We start from the raw sequence: 15,164 nt of genomic DNA, 5'->3' as shown, positions 1-15,164 counted from the left end.
CAGGACTCATGCGCTAGGTAAAGAAAGGTGAAGAATTTTAATTCCAATCGGCAATAATACTTAATGCTTGCATGCTTTGAAATAACCGTGAAAAGGCTTAACTCTTTTGAGCAGTTGTAAAAAATGGCTGTGGCTGATGATTTCTCGGTGTCTACAACATGACCGCTGAAATTTTTGCGCACACCTCTTGCTAACAATTCAGCAAGATGGCGTTGTCTGTTTGCTTGCAGCATTTGATGTGTTTGTGCGTTTCACAGTGCCGTCTTCCCAGTAAGGAGGCTCTGTTCTAGCTGGGAGCATGGGCACCGTATGCTCGCACATTAGTACAGAAAGTGAGACATGTGATGCCATAATCGATACATCTGGTCACTTTACCACTTTATTCAGGAGTAGCACAGAAAAATAAAGAGCAAATGAAAAACAATCGCTGTGACTGGGACATTTTGTGCAAGAAACTGCGAACAGATGGCAACAAAAGAAAAACAACAGAGAAAATTAATGAAGAAAAGAAAGAGAAAAGAAAGAGCATTTGGTAACACGCAGCTTCACAGTGTAGAGCGAATTATGTATTCACATGGGAGTCAAAAGGAAAAGATGAATAGCATTTACATATATGCCTCGTCTACAGTGACGGTTCACCTTAAAAATAACAAACATTTTTGTACAGAAACACTAGTCAACGCCAGCACGAGTACATTCCCATTCACAACATCATGTCAGGACCTCCCTTTGCAACAATTCATGATATAGCTGTACCCTTTAGCAGCACATAATTGAACTGTTAGTTACCGATTACAGCAGATATCTGATAGCTTGAATTTCGGACATAACAGCAGTTACCGTGTAGCAGAAAATGAACACGCTAAATCACAAGAACAAGTCAAACCAATTCCACCACAGTGCTGCTGCTTTATCGCGAATGAAGTGTAGGAGGAACTCTTTTAGGGGAAATTTGCAACACTCTAAAAGCTCAGCAATTTCAGTATCAGACAATCCGTAAACTTTAAACACAGTGCTGACTCAAATCATCGCATGGACTCTACATGAAAAGCGTGGTTAGTCTCCATCCCTTTTGCTGCCCTTTAAAAGGAACAACAGGAAAGAGAAAGAAAGGACGGTATAGGAAGGAGGCTACACAGAAACAGTATACTTTCGGTAGAGAAGATGTACATGGCAAGCTGAACACAAATGGACAAATGGGCCAATGTAAATTGCAGTACTTAAAAAATAGTATACAGAGCCTGTAGACACAGCAAACAAAAGGCCAGACATTACTTCAGCTCTGCATTACAAGTCTTTTGCTGTGCTTTTTGCTTTGCTGTGCTTTTCACAAAACATGTAATTAGCAACCCTTTCACAGTAAGCAATTGAAGGCAGCTAGTTATGACAGTTGCACAACAGTTTTGTTAACCACATGTATCAATGTAAGCAAGTATGTAATGTGAGCCTTCAGAGGTAGCCAACATTCCCGATACTCAGTAACACGCTCACTAGGCAAGGCAGTTATTTGCAAATGTAGTGAAATTACTGGGCTTGAAACTCATTTACTTGGATGGTTGCTTTACGAATACTGCCGCTATAGATTACATGGGCAAAGTATTACAGTCCCTAATCTGCTTCCTCACTTTAATAGTGCACAATAACTGACTGCTCGCTCATACAGTATGAGTACTCCTATTGGCTCAAATGTTTGCAACAAGAACGAGCCAACAAGTATATATGTGACTATGCTATAATAATGTAAACCCCATCAAGGTAACAGTGTGCACAGAATTTACAAATATTGTATTACAAAAGTGTTTGGTGCCAGGGTGTTTTTCTGTCATCCGCCCAGTGCTTTGAACTGCAACGCAGTGAACCTTACAGAAGACACGATCTTGCTTGGATTGCTTTCACAAACAAGAATGCAACTCAATTTCACGAGCCTGACATCTCGCAATATGCATGTGACACTTTGCAGCACTGTATATGCATCAAGAGAGTGCCACCCATAGCATTCACCACTTGCACGATAGGCAGCATGTCTAGCCTCCTTCTCTGCTGAAAGCACAGTGTTCTGTTTGGCAAACCATGTTGATAGGAACATGGGCCACTCATCAACATTTCGCTGCCCTAGCGTTCTTTGCCCTTCCTGTCCGCCGTGGCCTCTGACTCTCCACCTCAGCAGCAGCCTTGTCTTTGTTGGTGCATATGCGCTTCCGACTAGTCTCCGTATCAGGTAAGGCAACACTGTTGTGCCGACGCTTGCTGCTGGCTGCAGTGGTTTCCCTAGTGGTGTTAGCCTTTGTGCCACACCGAGGTCGCGTTGTCCTTTGAAGTGTGTCGGTGCCATCAGACTGGTCAGGTTCGTTGCCATTGTTGCTGCCGACTGCTACTCCGGTGTTGGAATTGTTCACCACTTGTTCTCGAAGACGACTCACTTCTTCCAGCACGTCCGCAAATTCACGGTGCTGCTCGAGCAGCTTGCGGTTCAACTCGTTGAGCTTGCCTTCTTGTTCAGCGAGACGGCTGCCTTGTTCCGCAACCAACTGTGCCTGGTCATGCATCCGTTTATCCTGCTCGCACTGCTTCTTGGCGTGCGCAGTCAGCTGCAGGTGGGAACACAACAGAGGTCAAATGAGTCCACCTTGACATGTGAGGCAGACTGTTCTACAATGAACAGGAAGGGACTTTACAGACTGTTCAGCAGAGCAACCAAAATACGTGTGCTACTTTTCAAAGAATACTACAAAGTATTTGTTGGCCAATTTTTGTCTGCATGCTGGTACTATTGGTATCCCAATCCATAGTTTTGGCGCAGTAAAAATGTTTGTACACTGTTTAGCTTGTTGATGTCTGGACATGTATTAGCTTGTGTACGTATACACATACACTTTCCACAAGTTTGGGGCCATGGTTTCTCAATTTTGTTTCTTTCAAATTTGCTCTATCATCTCTCACACTGAATGTGCCAATAGTAACAATACTGTTGTGGTGGCATGCAAGGAAACAATGAATGGCAAAAACAATAAACAAAATAAAAAAATTACAGAATCAGTGAAGCGTTTCGTCCTATATATTTTGTACTGTCTCATCTCATTTCAAGTGACAACAAAATTACCCAGAGAATGTTACCCTGGCAATTTCTACAATGGGACTTGCTTCTAATGCATCTATCAATGATTAATTGCTGTACTTAAAATAAAGATAAAAATTTAGAACCTATTTTCTCACAGAAAAAAATAACGAAAGTGTACTATTTTCTTGTGTGTGTGATAAGGAGGATGACAACCAAATGATTGCCCAGGCGCAGTAGTATGCCTAAGTTTTTACATGATACAGCTTCAGAAACCTGAGGAAGCACCACACTGTTGCTAAACTGCTGCTCAAGTAGTCATAAGCCAGCAATGAAATAAAAAGAACTGAGCCATACTGACAACTGTTTATTCGCTGTGATGTGTAGCTGCAGAAAAGTTTATAGAGTTCCTGTCTCAGGTAACAGCTGCTATCCAAAAGTGGATTTCTCACCTTGGACTTGCACTCCGTCAGTGACTTGCGGAGGCTCAAGTTGGTTGCACGCACTTGCTTCAGCTCCTCTGTCAAGCTCGAATGTGCGGCTGCATGCACACATGGTTTCTGTACCCGTCCTAAGATGGAGGTAGCAGTTGCTGCACAAAGGAGAACCGAATATGAGACCCGCCGTTGATGCTTCCAAAGCAACACGTTCGCTTTCCAAATATGCTGCAAGGGCTATCAATAATTCTCTGGTGCAATGGCTCTCCAACTTTCATGCATCACAGAACCCCTGACCCTTTTGCAGGTCAGTCAGGCTCCCCTAAAGTACATTTTACAGTGACTGCTGCTATGGGCCCCTCTCCCGGGCTTGAAATGATGCCAGCGGTTGAGGCAACTGAAATCAGGTGCATACATAAAAGTTGAAAAGAAAATCCATATTGCAAAGGCCCCTGCACCTGAAGGCTTTCATTGTCGATCTGTGGTGTGCAAGGACAGTGGTGTGCACTACAGGAAAGCCACGACAGCTGTCACAAACACACTGCATTAAGTACGCAGAGCACTGCACATGAATGTGTTTCACTTAGCCGTCGCCATTGGGACCCAGCTGCTCTTCCGCAACGTTTAGATTTATGCTTTAGCAAGCTTTGTGATGGCTGATGCAACTTGTGGGGACTGTGTAGTCCATTTCGTTGCAGCGCCATAGCACAGCATGTTTTGGGCGTAGGAGCCGCATCACGGCGAGATCGCTTTGGAACTTTGCGCACGCGGTCCACCCCTTTCCCTTTCTCTCGTTCCTCCGAGGGCGCCGAACAGCAGCGGGACCGTAAAACACTCGCTGCTGTCCACGCCCGAACGGTCCAGGGGCTCACCCAATCAGTCTGTTAGGGTGGGAATCCGCGTTCCCTCTCTCCTGGTGGCTCAAGCCGACCAATGAGCGGCAATGCGGGGAGAAGCTCTCAGACAGCGAAGCGAGTGCGTACTGACTTCCAACTCTTCCGGTCACCCCTTGGGTTAGCCGTTCTTGCCGGAGGTCCTAGACCCGAGGCCGTTGCGTACCTATTCGCTGCTCCTTTTCTGGAGGCCACGCCAAAGAGACGTGGCTCACTTGACGTGCGCAGTCGTACTGCGCCGAGTCGCTCTCCGAGGCTACTCCGAGCTGAAGGAACATTGCCCTGGTAGCATGGTCGTTGGGAGCCATCCTCCCGTGTAGCGGCGTGTTACCGCGTTTTATGATACTAAATGTCACCCTTGACTTACGGGAGCTTCGGCTCACGGGCCCCGTGCCGATACGGGTGTAACAGTTATCGTAAACGCCAAGGTGGTCATCTAATAAACGCCTTCCTTGTACTCTGGGCCTTCTCCTTGTGGCGCTCTGTTTCGCTCCCAGAGGAGACCGAACGAGCATCCGCTTCGGGCACACGCTACAGACGCAGCTGAGCTGATCGTCCCCCTGAGGGGCTCGGATCCTCGGACCCGTGCGGTGGTCTAGGTGACTCCCGGCGGAGCACCACTATAGGCGGAGACCACAAACTTTTCATTACCTGGCGCTTCTGTCTTGGAACCCAATAAGAAGCAAAAAAGTGACAATGATGAATAGAAAAAAAATGATGCCATAAATGGGATGCCTTTCTTAATTGTCTTTAACAAGCTCTGGCAACAGAGCTTTTACCAGTTGTGCTTTATGGGACACCCCAGCTGCCTGATGGCGGACAGCAGACTAACACACAAATGTAGGCTATTGACTGCTTTGCATTTTGGGTAATTTAGGCATTTTGGGAAATCTTTCTTTCTCTTCAGTGTGAAAGCATGCACAGAAAAAGATATTCCATGACAAAATTATAACTTTGACGGTCATAGCAAAAGTTCTGCACATGACCACTTAGTGCTGCATTGGCTGACACAATTTGTCTAGGCGATTGTATAACACAATGGCAATCTCTCTGTTAGGCTGGCATTCAAAAAGTGGCCAGTTAGTACTGGGCATCGCAAGCAAAGACATGTCAGAAATAGAATCGCCACACTCTTTAGGTCGTGCTACTAATTTGGAGCAGCGTGTATATCGGAGGGTTGAGATTTTGTGTTGGAAAACACTGACACAGATTCATGCTGCCCTGCAGGAAGTATGTGAAGAATAGACTTTTGATCACAGCACAATTTCCCACTGGTCAGCGTGCTTTCTAAAGGACCAAAGCAGCATCGAACATGATCCCTGGTCAGACCGTGTTCAAACAGCTATGGATGACACATCATACATTGTCACGGTGATGACTGAAGAAAATTGTCGGATGACCATAAAAGAGATAGTTCATGAAGCAGGCTTGTCATCATGCTGGTTAACCAGATTTCAATGACCCCCCTGCAGAAAAGGAATATCACTAAAAGATGGGTGCCCCATGTTCTGTCCCCCGACCAGAAAACGAGTACACACTGCACGGTGTGGCAACGGTCCAGGAACATTTGAATAAATATAGCCGTGGAACTTCGTCCCACCCGCCGTACATCCCAGATCCAAGTTCACCGGGTTTTGATCTCTTTCAAAAGTTATAAAATCAGTTAAAAGACATCTGTTACAAACGCCTGGATGAGCTATCAATGGACCTGACCCAAGTCATCCGACAGCTCCCCAAAATGGAGTCGCACATTCGTACAGTTGTCCCTAAATGCAGGTGACTGCATTGAATGGCAATAAGGTAACTCTTATTCAATATTTATTTAGCACTCTTAACATTGTCAGTATGCAGGACTTTTGTTATGACCCTCGTACACCATTGCCCATTTGCAGCTTCAAGGTTCATGATCATGTGTCTGCAAATACTATTCACTGTCTATGATACAAATACGGCTAGCAGTGCACAAATATAGTAATGTATTCAAATCAAATTCGAGCATGAATACTACGCAAATTTTGGCATCAAATACTCCTTTCACGTTTACAGAAAGGAGAGGGTGAGAAAAGAAAGTGCAAGAGTGGTCAAGGAGGGATACTGTGAAGCAGCTGTAAGTCGTAAGTTCGTGACAATTTGATTAAGGCTATGACAACAACAGGCACATTTTTAATAATCGAAGTGTAAAGTGTCATCATCATCATCATCATCAGCCTGGTTACGCCCACTGCAGGGCAAAGGCCTCTCCCATACTTCTCCAACTGCCCCGGTCATGTACTAATTGTGGCCATGTTGACCCTCCAAACTTCCTAATCTCATTTGCCCACCTAACTTTCTGTCGCCCCCTGCTACGCTTCCCTTCCTTCGGAATCCAGTCCGTAACCCTTAATGACCATCGGTTATCTTCCCTCCTCATTAAATGTCCTGCCCATGCCCATTTCTTTTTCTTGATTTCAACTAAGATGTCATTAACGCGCGTTTGTTCCCTCACCCAATCTGCTCTTTTCTTATCCCTTAATGTTACACCTATCATTCTTCTTTCCATAGCTCGTTGCGTCGTCCTCAATTTAAGTAGAACCCTTTTCGTAAGCCTCCAGGTTTCTGCCCCGTACGTGAGTACTGGTAAGACACAGCTGTTATAAAATTTTCTCTTGAGGGATAAGGGCAACCTGCTGTTCATGATCTCAGAATGCCTGCCAAACGCACCCCAGCCCATTCTTATTCTTCTGATTATTTCACTCTCATGATCCGGATCAGCAGTCACTACCTGTCCTAAGTAGATGTATTCCCTTACCACTTCCAGTGCCTCGCTACCTATTGTAAACTGCTGTTCCCTTCCGAGACTGTTAAACATTACTTTAGTGTTCTGCAGATTAATTTTTAGTCCCACCCTTCTGCTCTGCCTCTCCAGGTAAGTGAGCATGCATTGCAGTTGGTCCCCTGAGTTACTAAGCAAGGCAATATCATCAGCGAAGCGCAAGTTACTAAGGTATTCTCCATTTACTCTTATCCCCAATTCTTCCCAATCCAGGCCTCTGAATACCTCCTGTAAACATGCTGTGAATAGCATTGGAGAGATCGTATCTCCCTGCCCGACGCCTTTCTTTATAGGGATTTTGTTGCTTTCTTTATGGAGGACTACAGTGGCTGTGGAGCCGCTATAGATATCTTTCAGTATTTTTACGTATGGCTCGTCTACACCCTGATTCCGCAATGCCTCCATGACTGCTGAGGTTTCGACTGAATCAAACGCTTTCTCATAATCAATGAAAGCTATATATAATGGTTGGTTATATTCCGCACATTTCTCTATCACGTGATTGACAGTGTGAATATGATCTATTGTTGAGTAGCCTTTACGGAATCCTGCCTGGTCCTTTGGTTGACGGAAGTCTAAGGTGTTCCTGATTCTATTTGCAATTACCTTAGTAAATACTTTGTAGGCAACGGACAGTAAGCTGATCGGTCTATAATTTTTCAAGTCTTTGGCGTCCCCTTTCTTATGGATTAGGATTATGTTAGCGTTCTTCCAAGATTCCGGTACGCTCGAGGTCATGAGGCATTGTGTATACAGGGTGGCCAGTTTTTCTAGAACAATCTGCCCACCGTCCTTCAACAAATCTGCAGTTACCTGATCCTCCCCAGCTGCCTTCCCCCTTTGCATAGCTCCCAAGGCTTTCCTTACTTCTTCCGGCGTTACTTGTGGGATTTCGAATTCCTCTAGACTATTCTCTCTTCCATTATCATCGTGGGTTCCACTCGTACTGTATAAATCTCTATAGAACTCCTCAGCCACTTGAACTATCTCATCCATATTAGTAATGATATTGCCGGCTTTGTCTCTTAACGCATACATCTGATTCTTGCCAATTCCTAGTTTCTTCTTCTCTGCTTTTAGGCTTCCTCCGTTCCCGAGAGCTTGTTCAATTCTATCCATATTATACTTCCTTATGTCAGCTGTCTTACGCTTGTTGATTAACTTCGAAAGTTGTGCCAGTTCTATTCTAGCTGTAGGGTTAGAGGCTTTCATACATTGGCGTTTCTTGATCAGATCTTTCGTCTCCTGCGATAGCTTGTAAAGTGCGTGTAAAGTGTACAACTCTGTAACTCAGTAAAAAACAGTCGCAATGCTATCAGCTGCAACTACTGAGCCATTTAAACGGGACAAATTGATATTTATACATGGTCTGAAACACATGAATAATTTGTGAATACAACTTTTGTAAAACCAACATGAAGTAGATAAAAAAAAAAATTAAAAAGAAAGAAAGGTGGGCGACCCCAATCTTTGATTCAGGTGTCTCTTATGGCACTTACACCTCGGTGTTCGTTTTCATTAGGTTAAGCAAGCGAACGTCTTTCCCCTGGCACAATATGCGGACGAGGAGGAAGCGCAATGCGGGGCACCTGGCAGGGCGTAGCCCCCTAATGAGCGATTCACAAAGCGCACCTTATTTGCCCTCTCCGGTTCCGACGTCAAAGCATGTAATAAGCACACGTGCGCAGCTGTTGCGAGCAAGTGAGCAGGTGCGTGCCAGAATAGGAAAAGCGAGAGAGGAGGGAGTGACGTCACATCCGCTCTGCTAGGCAGATGCTCAGTCTATGCCCGGCAACTGTTTTCCATTAATTAGCCAGTTAAATATCATGCCACCTTCTTGTCAGTGACGTCATTAGTAACATCATTACTTTCGCTTTCTACTTCCGGGTTTCCAGGAACTTCACCAAAGTCGTGCTCACATGGCGGGTCTCTAAAGTCTACGATTCTGTGCTTTGGTGTGCGGTAATTAGTGATTTCTAATTAATTCTAATTATTCCAGACACTTCTGTAACTCAAATTGTAACTAAACTTATGCTCTGATATCATATCTATAATGAAACCCATGAATTTTGTACTTTACTATTTTTTTTTTCTGATTTATTTTGAATTTCGTCCCTGGTCGTCTCTGGAGGTGACCCGGAAGTGCTGCGCAAGCAAGATGAAGAGTGTCACTCAATAATAATGCCACTAAAGCAATAAAATTGGGGGTTTTATGTGCCAAACCCAAGATATGATTATGATGCACGCCATAGTGGGGGGGATCCAGGTTCCTTTTGACCACCTGGGGTTCTCCAATGTGCACACAAAGCATGGTACATGGGCTTTTCTGTATTTTGCCCCCACTGAAATGCTGCTGCAAATGAAGTAGGTAACCATCTCAGGTAAATTGAGAAATAATAGTCGAACCTCGAAAAAATGAACATGGATACAACGAAGTAAATATAAAATATTTCTCGCAAATATCTGCGTGCAACAAATATATGCTTGTACTAAAAATAAAATATTATAACAAAGTATTTTCGTATCGAATGTGACTTCATTATAATGAGATTTGACTGTATATCATGGTTGTCAGCCTCAGACACATTAACAGGTGTAGTTTACACAATCGTGATATGCAGTATCTCTTTTTTCATGACCTATTTGCGATTTGTAAATTTCTTGCTTCATTTATTTTTTAAACGTTACCGATTTATAGCAATTTTTGTGGAAGAGCTTGAGGCTGTAAATCAAAAATTTTGATCTGGTTAGTCAAAGGTCTGCATAAACAGCGAATAGTTGACATCAAGTGCAGCAGCTGATTGCAAAACACCTTGCGAAACTTGTTACGATGGCTTCTTTTCAGTCATCAGACGATGCTATGGCCTCTCACATGGGTGACGCAGAGTCCCATTATTAGTCATGGAATGCTGGAAGCATGCTAGAATTACCACATCATGAAAAGGAGTGGCCAAACAAGCAATCTCACCTTTCTTTAGTGCTTACGGTTAATTCAATCCATATTGGCATCTTGACAGGACAGATAAAAGATGACAACAGGAGGATGATTGACATTTTTTACAAACAAGATTTGAAAGGCGGCAAAAAACTGGGAAAAATCTCCAGCAGTGTTTGCAAGGACGGAAGGAATCTGGTTGGAATCGTCCCGTACAGACACATAACAGAACTGAAAGAATGACAGAATTATTTGTAGTGGAGCTGCACCCAGGCGAGGTCGCATCATTAGTGCATATGCCTCAACTTGCAACAAGCAGGGAAGAGACCAAAGCCTTTTGGAATAACGTGACTGAAGCAGCTGGGAAGCTGGATGTCTGTGACAGTGTTGTTGTCGGAGGCGACCTGAATGGACTCACTGGAGCCAGAAATGAAGCCCTTGGGGCACACGGCTGTGCTTTAAAGCATGAAGGGTTGGCAAAGACATCTCTCTGGCACAGGAATTCGCAGTGGTCAACCCATCCTTCACTTAGAGGGTATAGTACCCTATTAGCTATGCAAGTGGAGGGCACAACACAGAAGGATCTCAAGGTAATCAACAAATGTAAGATCACTGTACATTAAAATGTGGCACAGCAATCACCAGGCAGTTTTTGTAGACCACTGAATAAAAAATTAAAAAGGAAAAAACCAAAGGAGTAAGACAGGATAAAGTTATGCAGATCCCATGCACTTTTTTGAATTTATGTGAAGTGAAGCTTTTGTGAAGCAGTTAATGAAGTGCTATAAGTTTGCCAATTTCATTCCTGAGTCTTTAGCATAAAAGAAACTAGCAACCGTGCATGTGCTCACACGCTCCTGTGCTACACATTGTGCCAACTCTTACATTGTATTGTATTTCTTCACTTCTTATTTATTTTAAATGTACTGCCCACTTCTTGGCCAATCCTCTGTTGTGGGTATGAGCCATAGTATGGAATTCATCATCCTCTACGTGTGATTGCAGCCTAATAGTTAGGAAAGTAGGCATAGAAAGGTTAGAAAGGTTATATATTTTTGTTATACATATATTTGTTGCATTGAGGATATTTAAGTATAACTTATTTTATCACTGAGTAATTCCGTAGGAAACAGGTTCACCAGCCTGGACACCTATAAGGGTAGTAAAGACGGTATTGCTGCCCTGCATATGAACCATTTGACAAGACAGCAGCAGCATCCAGCCAGCAGCCATGTTCAGGAATGTCTGGGAGGGTTCTCAAAAAAAGTCTTGCTTTAAAGTGTTCGGGCTTCACGGTGTCAAAGTAAGGTAGAGATTCAAGGAGCTGCCTCGCACAAGACACAAGCTTCCAAGATTTTCACACCTGTCTGCAAGAATGGTAGGAATGTAGAACTAATCAGGAATGGGAAGACTGAAGTGTTAGGAGAAATTTTTTTTTCACAAACCTTAGGAAAACAAAGCTGATGGTGTGAGAAAAGCCAGCAGGACCTACAAAGAAAAAGGACTACAAGGGAAGGGACTTGAGGACTTCAAATTTTAGATGAAGATGAAGCAAACAAAGAAAACAGTGCAGGCAATACCTGAGGGTACATAAAGAAATGTACGAGAACCTGAAAGCAAACATAGGGTGGAAGAACAGTTCCAGGATTGCTATAAGCCAGAGGAAGATGACAAAGAAGATCATCGACATCAAGGGAGTTGATGCATTGAAAAACTCGAAGGAAGTATGAAAATAGGGGAGGGATTTTCTACCATGACTGCACAATTTAGAGAATCGATATGAACATAAGGACAGATTGCAGAATGTAAAAATTACGCAAGTTAGAAGTTTATAAAGCACTGAAGAGGATTAAAAATGTAGATTCCTTCAGACCAAACAGAATTCCAAGCTGAAGCATGGATAGCAGTGAGAGAAGGAATTTATGTATTAACTGACCTCCTGACAACAATTTATAAGTAAGAATGGTTCCTAAACGAGCGAGGCAAAAGCATAATTGTTCTAGTCTACAGGCACAAGGTTGACAGTCAGAAAAGCAGGAACTGCAAAAGGATCAATATAGTTGCAACTGATCTTGGACAGACGGATGCGAGAAATTTCGAGCCAGTTGGTTTCCAGTGAAACACCACACAGAAGAAACACCTTGGAACACTCCAATTAAACAGTCCTCTTCTGTGCAAGGTTGAAGGAAAATATCAAGGTGAAGTTGGAGCGCTGTGAGAAGTCTTTCGGGGAAAATACAAACAAAGGCTTGAGGAGGAACAGAAGTGCAAAACGAGTGCCTGTAAAATGAGAAATAACTTAAGCGAAGACCTATGTTCGATGACATGATGATCAAGAGGACAAATCAGTTCAAGTACCTTGGTTGAATGGCAGACGAAGAAGGCAGCGAGGAAAGTGAGATGACCAGCAGAATCCCGGCAGGATGGAAGAGTTGGAAAGATGTTTCAGGAGTTCTGTGCAACAAGAAGATAAGGACCAAGTCGAGAGGGTAGACAGGGAGAATGGCCAACAATGCTGACTCTAATGAAGTATACTACTCATAACTTGCAAGAGGCCAAAAATGAGGATACCAAGACAGGTTTTCACACTATCATGGGAAGACGACATCAGAGAGAAGGTAAAAGTGGGGAACACGGAAGCAGGTGTTCAGGAGGAAAACCTCAGATGGTTTGGTCACAATATGAAAGCTGTATTGGCAAGAAGGCAATGGCAACTGCCTCTGGGGAGAAGAGGAGGTGAGGCCAGCTAAGTGCACAATATTGTATCAAGGATAGTGGTTTTCCGAGGAGAGGATGGTGTTGGTGACTGACGTGGTAAAGTGGGAGAAACTCACTGGTAGCTGATGAGACCAGATTATCAAATGTTAAAATTCTCAATCAAGACTTCAGTGCAGGCCCAAAGTATCCAATTCTTATTCATGAACCCAAATGTTTACATATGCTTCATACAATTATTTATTTATGACACCCTCAGGGCCAAAGGCATTACAGAGGGGAGTGGTGGTAAAGTGGTTATAAAGCTTAGGCATAAATATAATTTTATCTGCTCTTTCCAAAACTGTTGGTCATTATTTCTTCTATGTTTCTTGCAACACACGAATACAAAATACTGGTGCTTGTGCACACACTTTGACAGGCAATGTTTTGCACAGGTATTGCCCAATAACTTGCGTTTCGCTTCTACCCTTTAGGAACCTTGACAACCTCAGCTCACCATGCGTGATCATCACTCTTTGGCTTATGACGAGTCCACCTTACATGACATGGGTCTTGACGCTTTCCGATTGACTTGTGCGCAGAGGACATCAAATTGTCATCTTTTTTTGCAACATAGATGGTGGCAGACAATCTACCATCATCACTTATACAGTTCACCTTGGTTAATTCAAAGCTGATGGGACTGGCAAAATTGATTGAATTATCCGGCAGGTTGAATTAGGCAAGATACAGAAAAAATTTGAAAACACATTGCTGATTCGCTTAGCAGTATTTGCCTGATTTTAACACGCCAACAGGCCTTCGGATATTATGCGCACCCAATTTTAGAGCGCATCTCTTGGGTGCCCATCGCTGCGGCGAGCATCGGGCAAACTGAGCTAACGGTGAAATGCAAATGCGGAGCACTGTGGGGAATTAACGAAATGAGGAGGAAAGCAGAGGAGGAGGGTGCACCGGAACCATGAGGCAGAAAGTGGAGGAGGAGGGTATGGCTAAAGGGTGAGCAGAAAAATGCAGTGCAGTGATGATGGCTACGAGATGGCGCATGTCATCTAGGAGGTCTGTCAGCAGTGGCTGCTGTGAATTGCACCCACACGTCACCCACACAATGGCTCTCGCGATCCCCAGATGAGCGAGGAAGTCGTGCCATACTTTACTCCATTTGCAACACGCCACACGAGACAGATTGTCCGCGCCAGCCAATACATCGTGAAATGAAAACAAGCATAGAGCTGCACTCAAATTTCGCATTAGGGAGTATCGTAAATGTTGGCAAATTTTTTAGCAAGAAAAATAGGCACAGGTCTTGTGTGTGTTGTACAATAGCGACTCATTTAGCAGGGTCCGCTTTGACTCCTATTTTAAAGTCAGCTTTGCCGCAATACAGTCGTGTTAAAGAACACCACGGGGCCAAAATTAATCCGAAATGTGCCACTACAGCCTGCCTCATCATCCGAATGTGGTTTTGGCACGTACAGTCCCATAATCCAAGTTTAATGCCTCTGCCACGATGCGATGTGCCATGTAAGTCAGTGACTGTGCTCAACCCTCTCAGAGGTTATGAAGTATGGCGCACAACAATGGCGAAGGCCAGTGGTGTCATCTTCAAAAGTGCCTCCACACTGGCTGGTTAACAGAAGTGTGGAGCCCGTAAACTTCTGGAAACTTACTTCTGGCCATTGTTCAGGTGTCAGTCGTCATGGGTGCAGCCAGCAAAATTCCACCCTTCCTTCATTTCATCCAACGGTAACAAGAATACAGTCTCCGACTGATTTTTCGGACTCCAAAAATTCGGACATGCTCGATTATTCAGTCTGCTTCGCTGCACCGCCATTTTCCCCATAGACCATAATGTATAAAAACTGCCGAAAGTTCAGACACCTTGCAACCTCTCGTCTGAATTTTTTGGACACTCCTTAAGCCAACTCGATTGAGCGCACCATGCACCGACTCTGACTGGTGCATGGTTCGACTTGCTGAATACCACTTTTGTTTTGAATGGAGCCTCCTTGCTGTCCCACAAAGTGGCGCTGCTGGAAATCCCCGCTCATCATCATCATTTCTGCCTGGTTCGATAGAGTTGCTACAGCAGTTCCGGTCTCAGCTTAGTAAGCCATGTCAAGACAATCCAGCGGCCGATTTGTTTGTTTCTTCGTGCACGACGCTGCGAGTAGGCCACATTTTTCGTTTGTGCGACTGGTGTCGGTGTGACGGCGTGGTGGTGTTTGCTTTGTGTGCTGTGTCGAGGTTGCGGTGATCCAACGCGGCATACAGAAACATCGCGTCAAGTGTCTAATGGCACCGACAGTGCCTG

The 15,164-nt window shown here is 44.2% G+C and overlaps 1 protein-coding gene across 2 annotated transcripts in view; it reads right to left on the bottom strand.

The window, feature by feature from the left end:
- Positions 1–352: 352 nt before the first annotated feature.
- The window catches only part of pall (F-box protein pallbearer), a 28,763-nt gene continuing 13,951 nt past the window's right edge, over positions 353–15,164 (bottom strand). The window contains exons 4-6 of one of the 2 annotated variants that reach the window (XM_050180382.3): positions 12,491–12,586; positions 3,508–3,647; positions 353–2,588 (exon numbers count right to left, since the gene is read on the bottom strand). In XM_050180382.3, coding sequence (XP_050036339.1) covers positions 2,097–2,588; positions 3,508–3,647; positions 12,491–12,586 — 728 coding nt within the window. In that variant the 3' untranslated portion in view covers positions 353–2,096. The remainder of the gene's footprint in view (positions 2,589–3,507; positions 3,648–12,490; positions 12,587–15,164) is intronic. The other variant, XM_050180383.3, reaches the window with a different exon arrangement.

The sequence above is a fragment of the Dermacentor andersoni genome, chromosome 7 (genome assembly GCF_023375885.2).
Source record: "Dermacentor andersoni chromosome 7, qqDerAnde1_hic_scaffold, whole genome shotgun sequence".
NCBI lineage: Eukaryota > Metazoa > Arthropoda > Arachnida > Ixodida > Ixodidae > Dermacentor > Dermacentor andersoni.
Note: the sequence above shows the minus strand (reverse complement) of the source record. Positions and strands in the feature narration are given on the sequence as shown.